This window comes from Trematomus bernacchii, unplaced genomic scaffold (assembly GCF_902827165.1).
Source record: "Trematomus bernacchii unplaced genomic scaffold, fTreBer1.1, whole genome shotgun sequence".
NCBI classification, from domain to species: Eukaryota; Metazoa; Chordata; class Actinopteri; order Perciformes; family Nototheniidae; genus Trematomus; species Trematomus bernacchii.
Genome location: NW_022987447.1, coordinates 668,512 through 680,354, shown reverse-complemented (window position 1 = coordinate 680,354; position 11,843 = coordinate 668,512). Strand labels below are relative to the sequence as shown.

The 11,843-nt window shown below is 40.5% G+C and overlaps 1 protein-coding gene across 1 annotated transcript; it reads right to left on the bottom strand.

The window, feature by feature from the left end:
* Window positions 1–1,369: 1,369 nt before the first annotated feature.
* Window positions 1,370–9,258, bottom strand: LOC117492386. Its single transcript, XM_034142636.1, has 4 exons — window positions 9,151–9,258; window positions 2,429–2,584; window positions 1,921–2,016; window positions 1,370–1,633 (listed from the first exon to the last, which is right to left on the bottom strand). The coding sequence occupies exons 1-4, from the start codon at window positions 9,256–9,258 to the stop codon at window positions 1,382–1,384; spliced, it is 612 nt and encodes a 203-aa protein (XP_033998527.1). The 3' UTR covers window positions 1,370–1,381.
* Between the last annotated feature and the right edge of the window lie 2,585 nt (window positions 9,259–11,843).

Below are 11,843 nucleotides of genomic sequence, written 5' to 3'. Positions count from 1 at the left end.
CACGCTGAAGATTGTGATCAACATTGATGTCAGACATTGAAATTAACATTGAAAGTGCTCGCTATGATCAGCATTGAAAGAACATTGAATTTTCAATCAATCCCAACAATGAATCAACCTTGATTCAATTACGATATGATCAACATTGAAAGAATGTAGAATTGCAACAACACTGATTCAACTATATTATGCGTTGCATTATACATTGAAACAATGTTATTATCAGATAGCAAAAAGTCTTTGAATCAACATTGAGATATTGTCACGCTGAAGATTTCAATCAACATTGATGTCAGACATTGAAAATGAACTAACAAAAAAAGAGCCATTATTTATTCAGTTGATTATTATGATTTAATTCAATTATATGAACATTTTGTACATTTTTTGTCCACTTTAGCACACAAAACATTCACAAAACATTCTCTCTTTTAAAGGTCTTATCATATGCTTTTCTGGTTATTACCCATCCCCTTGTGTGTTATGTAGCTTTTTCTGCATCACAAACCCTCAAAGTACACCCTGTACAGACCTGTCTATGCTGCCAGGCAATGCAGCGCTGTATGGAAGCTGTCAGCCGACTCGCCCAGCCTGGCTGTGTGTGTGCTCAGGCTGAGTTCCTCTGTGTCTCGCTGTCTCGCAGACCCCATGCCATCATCATGTTCTGTTTAAAGCAGCTTTGCTAGACGTTGATAACATGCATTCTTCACATGCTGAATATATGGATTTGAAAAAATGCACGTTTTGCAACATAACACAAGTTAAGGACATTTCTTGACATAATAAACATCTAGCAAAGCTGCTTTAAACAGAAAATGATGATGGCCTTTGAACACAGATTCTGAGGATCGTTTCTGCTTCTGCTTTTATCCATCAGGTCAAAATAGGATTCACACACCTGGCATCATTGTGATATATCAGGCCTCAACCTCTTCAGCACATCACAATCAAAGAATTTAAGAATAAACAAATATAACAATTACAATCCAGTGCCTCTTGTCAACTGGCAACTCACAATTTCACACATTTCAATTTCACAGGCAAATGGGACTTCATGCTTAAAATGACTGCATGTGCAAGTACATACATTGAAGTTTTACCTGATCACTAACAATGAACTTGAACAGTAGAAATACTGGATATGCCCCTCTTTTGAACTGGCAACTTACACATCCACACATTCTTTGATTCTCTATTTCAGAAGAGAACTTATATGCTTAAAATGAAATGAATGCTGTGAGGTTTTACATGAGCACTAACCACAATGCACTAGAACAGGTGAAACATAGGTTAAAGTCATGTCTGGCTTCCCCATTAACATTCACAGCAAAAGCTTTGTTTTCCGAGGCCTTATACGCTGCGAGCGTCGAGAGCCAAGCTCTTAAAAGATAGTCTGAATGGCTTCAAAGGTATACCTCATCTCCTTTGGAAAATCCATGTTCATTGCATAAAGTAGGCCAAAGAGGTATGCAAAGGCAGTAGAGAGGTCTGGTAGGTCATGCAGTACAATGGTCCCTTCCAACACAACAGCCACGTCTCGCACATTTGGTGATATGGCGGCATCATCATCTTCAATGACGGTGAGGATGGCCACAGACACACCTCTGAGCAATCGTTCTTCATGGTCAGTGTCCTGAGGAAAAGTAAAATATGCATGAATGAGTGCTATGGAAAACTAAACGACAAAATACATATCCACTGATTCTAACTTTAGCACCAAGCTACTGAGTCTTACCATTCAGCTTGTGGAAGTTATAATTGCAACTCAACAGCACGGCATCTCTGGGCTCAAAATTAAATCTTACACAAAGTGTATTGTGCATAAAATGATTAGCATAAGCTATGAGGTCATAACATGTTTAAGCTACATTAAGCAATATTAATTGTATAAGTTTATTTCCAACAGTTAGTATTACTTACCAAACACTCCAGAAGAAACTTGGTTGTGTCATCTCGGACAAAAATGGGCAGGCCTCTCAGTGCTGCTGTCTTTTGGTGAGACACAATGTCGGATGTCTAAGGAGTACCCAGTGGAAACACACAAACATATCAATTAGTTTAGTGCCGGAGTGAATTTATACAAAATCCGACGTTCTGAGGAGGATAAAGAACAGGTCAGATCCCAGTAACATGCTTCAGTAAAAGACTGGCAAAATAAAACAAAACAAAAACTGCAATCCTGCGGACAATTCTACAAATTAAAAATACTGTTACAGTTCTCAAATTCCACCAACTAAAAACACCAAGCAATGACTTTTAACAATCCATTTTTACTGAAGCCTTTCCATCAAAGTGTTTTTGCTCCTACAAATGTTAGGCGAAGGAGCATTTCATATTTTCAAACGGGGGGAAAGGGCTTTGGTGGACCCGGCTCCGGCCATTTTCCCCATAACTTTTGCATGCTCTTAGATTGAGGCACTTCACTCACTTGTTCATCAAATGTTTCCAAGAAGTCTTCCATCTTCTGTCCAAAAGCTCCCTTCCTAGCCCGGTACAGTTTCAGCAGGCAAGGCACATGTTTGTCAAAGGCTGCACCGAACGTCCCCAGGAGGTCTTTGCTGATCCGATGAAATTCTTCAGATATCTGAAAAACAGAAATTACAAAACAATGTAATTTGATTGTAACCACAATGTCATGTTTTTTTCTGTGCAGCAAATTCCTGGGTAGCCGTCTTGTTCAAAGTCTGCACCATCTTAACCTCTTAAGCCCTGAGCCTGTTTTTCAGGTCTCAGGCTCGAAAATGACATTCCCAGAACAAATGACCATATCTTCCCTTCTAAAAGGGTTAAATTAATAATCTTTTTTCTCAAAGTAATGATAAACCTGTGAGTTGGATGTAGAAAAGTCAGAATCAATATAGATGTTTTTTATTTTAAAGAACATTCAGATTTTACATAGTAAAAAACTGTAAATTATAGTGTCCGTCCAAAAACTATTTTTTACTTATAGTGAAAACTACCCTTGGATGATGGGTTAGTAGACTAAAAGCTTTAGGAATCCAAAGTACAACATATAATAAGTACCCTGTATCAAGATTGATGCAAAACAAGTGAAATTTGACCTTTTTAGAGAGATTTAGCCAAAAACCCCCTCATTTGGGTGGATTTGACCTATCTCTGGCCCCCCTTGCTCGATTTTGATGAATGAAATCTCTTTATAACCGCTAGAGCCAATGGAATCGAGGGAAAGTTCTATACACACCAAAACGTTAACAAATAAGGAGTGAGAGTGACGCGTTACCAAAACCGGAAGCTGCATACACTCTGGTGGCTACCATTAGCAGCTAACTTTTCCGCTCCGATTTTTACATAAAAAATTGAATTATGGATTATAAATAATTTCTTCAAAGGCACAGGTACATTATCAACCTATGGATCAACAGTTGTAGCCTTTTTTTTTTTCTTCGTTTTAATGCCATTGAACACGTCTTTTGACCTAATTGACAGCTACGGTGAGACGATCTGCCGTAAAAGCTCCGTAAAGGTACGTGTTGTGATGTCTGTGTTTGCTTCCCCTGTCGCAAGTTCGGATCGCTCAGTGATGATACTATACCTAAATAATCAGTGGAGTCTCAGCTTTAATCGGCTATATTGTATGTGCAGCTACGATAAGTAATAAGGGTATTTTTATCTTGAATTGTGTGCCGCAGTGCGTTAGAATTTTTTCGCTCAGAGGTCATTTAGACGCTTCTTATGAGACTTGTGTTTTATTTTGGTAAAAATGGTTCATATCTTCAGTTAGCTGAGATTCTTCCCGTTAATCTGGTGCTACACATTAATAGTTTCATAAATGTTAAGAAGCCCTGAGACATTATCTCGAAAACAAAACGGTGGGAGGGGTCCAATGGGGGGACCGCCGTGCTTAAGAGGTTAAGGGGATAGTTTGGATGTTTTGAATTGAAAAAAAAACTGGTATTACAATTTTGGGGACTGATTGGAAAGTGGGGCGTAGTGTGTTGGAGGGGCCTGTAGTGGAGTGGTAGGGCAGGGTATAGTATAGTTTGCCAATTAACTGACATACACAGTCAGTGTGAATACAGGGCCAGTTCGCAGCTTTTCCGTGACAAAGGCGACAATGTTTTAGAAGAGTCTCTTGATTGGAGCCTGCACTGCATGTGATCCACCCCTGAAACACAAGAGAAACATATAGGACATTCAGTTCAGAAGATATCATTTTTTAAACTTAATTCGTTAGTTTTCATCCTTTCCTTATATACTTAGTAGGACTTAACAAAAAAACGATTTAAAACTCAGTTAATGGGGTTAATTTTTAAATTGCTTCAGTTTATCATCGTAACAGATCAAAACGTTCGGATTCATTTTACAATAAATCAATAAATGGTATTCTTCTACAAACAAAAAACAAAACAATTAATACATTTAAACAAACCACTAATAGTATATTAACTACTTCATTCAAAATTAACATTCACTTTAGATAATAACACCAGTATAATAAACGGAGCGCTCTCTTTTCCTCTCTCCCTCTCCTGACAGCCCGTCAGTATCTCATGCAGCTCGCTACTCTAGTAATGAGTTACCCCGACAGTGAAGAATAAACATATGTATAACTAGTTTAGCTAGTTCCAGAGGTAGATAAAATAGCTAAGTGTGTTTGGTCTAACTTGAAACGTGTGTTTTGCTCCGCTCACCGGTCCGTTACAGCGGCTGAGCTTCAGGTGAGCACGGAGCTGCGTGACCTAAACAATAAGTGTTGCTTGGCAACGGGTTGTGGCGGCAAAGTATATATTTTTTCTCTCTCTCTTAATTCCCCAAGCCCCAAAATTCACTCGATGATTAATATACCCGTTTTAGGAAAAGTCACGAAGTTTGAGATGTTTTTTACCCTCAACCAAACAACAAGACCTGTAACACAACAATGTCAGAGTCACCGGCGGCCGGCTACCCCAATAAACAGACGTTACTAACCGCTGTAACGGCGGAACAACAATGCCGCCCCCCCCCCCCCCCCCATTCCGTGTATCGTCACACATACACACAAGTTCTGTATAAAACGTATGAACACGGCTCACAGCGGAAATGTATAACACATACATTTCCGCCATGGTCTACATGCGCTTGTACGTCGCCGCCATGTTTCGACGGGGAACATGTATTCAACCCAACATCGGACAAGGCTGGCCTGTAAAAATACAAGTCAAGGCTAAGTTTCAACACAGTGGCAACGTTGTCATATCCCAATCAATGCTGTGTGTAAAGTTATAGCGTTATATGTCTGGCTCGGTTTACTATAACACCGGTCGTCTCACCATCTAAATGCATTATAAACGCCTTCAGGTGCTTGAACATAAATTCAACGCCATCTGTAGCTAAGCTAGCAAACCTAACTGTGGTGGGTAGTTGAACTCATTGTATCTATATTTTGGTTTAAATAGTACAGTGCACTTTACTGTTAACATTCCTTGTTCGGTAAAACACACACTTACCTGATTAGGCAAACGAGGTAGACAAATGTCCCAAGAATCCCCAACTTCACATCCAAATTCGGCCACATCGTCGATGTTTCTGTCTGACAAATTCACTCAGCGCCGCTCGCCCGCTCAGAGACAGTGACGGGACCCTGCTCAGACCCTGCGGAAACCCCGTAGACGAAAGCAATGCGCATACGCGCAGCCGTTGTGACTGCAACGGTATTAACGGTTAACTCAAAAATCCTTGTTATGCTGCGTTTTAAATACAAGTATAGGGGAGGGGGAGGGGAGAGTTGGTCTCACGTTGGAACAATGTAAATTCAATGTAGGGAATTTCAACGTTGAAAAACCGGCATCTATATTTAATTGATTCAACAACATTTTTTCAAACGTTGAAATGGTATCTGTAACTAGAAAATGCATTTCCTGCAGAAAATGCGTGCGAATGCTGTAAACTGTGAACATTTGTGGCTGAATTGAGCTGAATATGTTATTAGCTGAATGGTAGCTGCTTTTAGCTACAAAAATGCAGAAAAAGCTTAATATTTAAAAGAAAAGGTTTAAAAAAAAGGTATAAACATGTATAGCCTTGATGTCCTGAAATAGCTGAATAATGTAATAGTTGAATGGTTTCTGCAGCTGAAAATAGGCTGAAGGAGTTAAATATCAGATGTAAGTAGTAGTGAATGAATTTGTATTAAGAAGAGAAAAGAAAGTAAAAATGCTTGGGAAAGCAGCAGAATATTTTGACTGCAAACTTTTCGACTAAAACCATACGTCACCAATAATGTATAAAATATGTGGAACCTGTTGAAGTCAGTATGAAGTCTCCATCAGACAGAAAAGAATAGGCTGAGACAGTCTGTTAAAGTCCAGTCTGTCAGTGTTTGTTTCTGTTCCTGAGCACCTACTCATAACACCCAATCATAACACCTGTGTGTGTGTCCAGAGATAAAAGGTTTCCATGGTGTCTGTTCTGATTAGATGATGTCACTCAGGTGTGTGTGTGGCTCCAATCTGCCCAGCAACACCATGACAACCAAGTCCCATAAGAATGCATTGAGGAGTATATCTGACCATTTTGCCACCTGTTCAAAAACTATGGCTCCTATACAAAAATGACCAGACCGTGAGCATCAGGGAACCCCAATGAACTGATCTATGTTTTTTTTGGTTTTGTGTGTCAAATGTGAAGATGGGAGCAGTTTGTCTAAAGTTGACTTCTCTCTGTTCTGAAGAAAGTTCCGGTCAAATTTAACATGGGAGTCTATTGGGAGCTAGGTGGACTTTTTGTCACTCTGATCACTATTGGGCCAGAACGGTGTGTCCGTTTGATATGATGAAGGCAATTGAGCAGGCCAGACTAATAATGCTCCTGAAATCTTTTGAAATTATTTTTAATAGATTGTATATTTTGGCTCTGAGAGCAGTTTTAAAATATTTTTTCCGAAGATTTTTAAGGCCCTCTACACTCTAAGTGATGATGTCACGCACTCTAAAATCTAAAACAGCCTGTACATTTACCAAAACTTAAACGTTGATAAGTCAAAAACCGTAAAAGATATGAAGAATCGGAATAACAAGTTTTATAGCTGAAGGTCTTGTGATCATTTTAAAGTTGGAATGAAGTCTCAAACTGAAAGTATGTGGAAGGAGAAGCATTTGGCGCAAGGTGTAGGAAAAGAGGATTTGAAGGCATCTCCCATTGACTTCCATGTTAAAAAAAGAGTTTAAAAAGCTGAATATTTCAAAAAGTATAAAATATTTTTAAAAAGTTGAAGGTTTCCCATCGATTCCTGAACAGGCTGAATAGTTTAATATTTGAATGGTTTCTGTAGCTGAAAATAAGCTGAAGTTATGGAGAGCCAAACTATTGGTGAAATAAGGGGAAGAATAAAGAATTGAAGTACTATAGTGGAATGCTGTGGCACAGCATTCGCAATAATAACACATCGAATCAACATTGATTTTTCAACCTCAACCAAAAATAACCAATTTAACCAAAATCCAATGTTGAATTAATGTCTTTTGCTATCTGGGGCGTGACAGGAAGCTCCAAACGTTTTTAGAGTTGTTCATGTCTGCCTGAGTAGCTTATATTTAGTTATACTGCCATTTAAAAAATAAAGATAATTGTGATAAAACAGTGTATTTGTATGTTATTTCTATATTTAAAAAAAAAAATCAGAAGGGACTATTGGCCCCCCGGCATATTCACATTATCAAATCTGGCCGTCTTTGAAAAAACTTGTGACACCCCTGCCTTAACCTAACCACAAAGCTTTCCTTACATTTATAATGATAAACACTTGTTTCAACTCATTTGCAAACAAACTATTAATTTATGTATGAGAATGTCTTGCTTTAAAGTTAGCCAGAAAGCCATTGGTAAGCATCATAGCATGGGAAAGACTAACCTCTGTCAGTTAAGCAGTAGAGGTGAATGGTTAAAAACAAGCCTCACCAACAGCACCCCTGGAAATTGATCACTCTTTTTTAAAGAGCTGCACTCAGACCTGCTCAGTTAACACCCAAGTCATCATCTCCTTCTTCCCCAAGTGCTCTATCCTCTCCCATTCAACCGGTCCTGTGTAAGGTTATCTATAATGAATGAGATGTGTGGGAGAGACACCGCACATATTAATAAAGCTTTACCTTCCATACAGTATGTGGAGGGTAAAGAAAAGAGACAGCTCAGCCAGAGACGAAGACCATCGACAGATTCCTGTTATGCCAGTATCACCAGTATTTGCTACCATGAATAAATAAAAGAATAGATTAAACCCAAGTATATTGTGCATGTAAACAACACCTTCATCTGCATAGTTGTTACCTTGTTGTTTTTGTATTCATAGAGGTGATCAACTGTTACAAAGGAATTACATGATGTAACGGAGAAGGTTTTTTCCTTCTCTCAATTCTTGTCGCCTATTTCTCCCGGGTGCAATGCTCACAAAAGAGTGTATGGAGGAGAGGAGTGTGTGTGCCCCTCGGTAGATACAGAGAGTGTATGAATAGGTCAAAGGTTGTTAATGAATGTTGTTTTCCTCCTCTGCTGATACTGTCCGATTGCTGAGCCCTTGTGTTTAAAGCTGTCAAGTGGCAAGCCAAAACCATTACAGCCATGGGATAAATACAGAACATTTGCAGTAATCCTGTGTGTGTGAAGGTGTGTGAGTGTGTGTTGCAGCTACTGCAGAACATTCTACAGGGCTGATTTTGTGAAAGACATTGGGCAGCATTCTGAGGACAAACAAATTAGGTTAAGTCAGGAAAAATCTATGATTTACAAGTACACAAACAAACAAGCACACACTTCCTGCATGCAGGTAGCTGGAAATGTGTGTGTATAAATACCCACATCATCAACCGTGCTGTGGAAGACTGTCTGAGAGTGTGTTGGAGCTTTGTGCTCATAAATCATACTGAACAAGAGAGAGGGAGAGGAAGAGAGGATATGCTGAAACTCACTTGGCCAGCTGGTTTTTAGTATTTCAAACCTCCCCATACTGTATTCAACCTTTGTCTTTCTCCAATCCTACCTTCTTTTTTCTAGTCACCCTCTCCTCTTTTATTTCCTTTTTTTCTCCTTCTCTCCCATGTTCACCCTCCCTTTTATCATCCTGCATTATTCCCTCCCATTCCTCTCCTCGTCCTCTAACCCGGCCAGCACCAATCCATCTCAACACATACCTGATATCTGGATTTACCCCCCCACCTCCACTACTTCCTTAACCTGCACCAGCCATCCTTCCTGCCCTCCATCACTGAAAACCTCGGCTCTGCCCCAATCCTTCTCCTGCTCCTCACCACTTCCCTCTTCCATTATCTATTAATCTCCTTCCCAGCACCCTCTGTTCTTGCTATTCACTTCCAGTGAAGCAGAGATAGTGGACTTTCTTTTCCCCCCAGCACACATCAATCTGCAGCTGTAGCAACAATCTGAACTAAAAGCAGAACACTCTGAAGCCCTTAATACTTGCCCCAAGAAGGGTCAAATCATTTTCCCATTCATAAAGTAAGGTGGCCGACAAGTGCAAACGCGCTACAACGGCCCAAAACATTTCCATTAACCAGTTAAGCCCCATGCCCCCGGTACCGCAAGAAACAGCGTCTGAGGGCTTCTTAATTCATAGGTTAATGCAGTGGTTCTCAAACTTTTTCGGTCATTCCCCACTTTGAACAGGTGGGCCTTTTCAAGCCCCACCTGTTCCTCATCGCTCCAATAAAATGGTAGGCCAAGCTTAAAATTGTCAAATGTATCGTTCTATAACAGGGGTCTCCAACCTTTTTAAGGATGATAGCTACTTTAAAAAAATAAAACAAGTCTTGAGCTACTTTTACTCCTCTTTTTTTGTTTTTTTGCAGTGTATATATTTAGCACATTTTAACATTATTATATGCTGACCTTTAACCTTTGTGTGCTGTTTGGGTCTTTGGGACCCGTTTGCAGTGTTTACTAAAATAACATGTATTCAATTGAATTATTTTAACCTGCTTTATTTGGGGGTGGACCTCCCCTCCACTAGGGGGGTCCGGGGGCATGCTCCCCCGTGAAGATGTTTTTTTAAATGTTGAAGTGAAATGCATCAATCTGGTGCACTTTGAGCACAACATGAATTGATGGATACAGCTCTCAACACTCAGATGAAAGGGAGCTGTATACTTTTCAATAATCCAAACATCTTTAGAATATGATCACAACCAATAACAAATCATTTAAACTGGTTTATTCTTATCTTATGTTATTAGCATTCTTTCTTTCTATTTATGCATATTTTACTAATCACTCCCCTTTAAACAGTTTTTTTTATTTTTTACTGTCCTATAGTACACATTGGAATGATTTCTTACTTTATTTTTTACAACCAGGCTATATTAAATAGATAAAGGTGTGCTCTCTCTCTCTCTGTCTCTCTCTGTCTCTCTCTCGCTCTCTCTCTCTGTCTCGCTCGCTCACAGAGGCTGTGTGCTCCTCCGTGGCGATGACGGCTTACGTTAAAATAAATAAATAAACATAGACCTATTTTTAAAGTGGGGGGACACAAACGGGATTTCGAAAAGTGTCACAGTTAAACTCCTTATGAAGTGGTGAGGTGCCGCTCCACATTGCTTTTCTTCCCGACTGCAGCGCTGTTGTGTGTGTGTGTGAGAGCGATTCACATGTGTGTATGAGAGATTTTTACATATGTCTGTAAATTATTTTGGTTTCAGTTGTGTGTGTGTGAGCAGGCTCGGATTGGCCATCGGGAGATTCGGGACTTTTCCCGGTGGGCTGCTGCCTTAAATAATGGGGAGCCTCACAACGGCGGGTGTTTGCGGCGGCGGGTGCGGTACCGCCGCTGTGAAAGTCCACAGCCGTTGCGAGTCTCCGGCTGTAACAGTCCACTACCGCCCGCGAGGACCCAGGTTCGATTCCGGCCTGAGGTCCAAATAATTAATTAAAAAAACATTTTTTTTTTTTAAATCTCCCGTTCATCACGTCCATTCGCGACCCACCTATCACATCTCTGCGCCCCACCAGTGGGGCGCGCCCCACACTTTAAGAAACGCTGGGTTAATCCAATGTGTCTGTGTCACTTTGAAATGATTACTGATAATTAGGGCTGTCAAGTTAACGCGTTAATAACGCGTTAACGCCACTAATTATTTTAACGCGATTAACGCATGTGTATTTTTTGTCCTCGGCCGCCCCGTAGTTTCAGAGCGCATCGAGTTTAAAATACCATCTACAAGCTGATGCTAACAGCCCCGCTCCTGCCGCCCGCTTGTGGCAGACCACACTTCCACGCTCACCGGCAGGCCCGGACTGGCCATCGGGAGGACCGGGAGGGTGTGTGAATGTGTGGCGCGAGCGAGGCACACCTTACGTGTTGTTGTTGTTAGCATCTGGTGCTAGCTAGCTGCGCTAACGGATATAAGGAGCTGTTTCAATGAAAACAGAGGAGCGACATTTCGCCGACAACTGCGCCGAGCACTTGACTTTATGCAGGTAGCCAGACAGTGGGACATTGTACGAAAAGTCAGCACACTCAGCACGGATAGTGCGCACAACATGATTGCAGCGTCCAGGCAGCTCCCGTTCGAGCATATATGCCTTGAGCTGCACATAGCTCCAACGATCCATCACAGTGTCTCCACATTCTCACACACACACACACACACACACACACACACACACACACACACACACACACACACACACACACACACACACACACACACACACACACACACACACACACACACACACACACACACACACACACACATTTTATTGTATGAGAGAGGTTCCAGGTTGAATTGAGGAGAATATTTGTAATGTTCAGAGGTTGTTGTGTTTAATATTCATGAGAATATTTGTCATTGTTCAAATGATAATAAACAAACATATAAAGCATATTTGTCCAC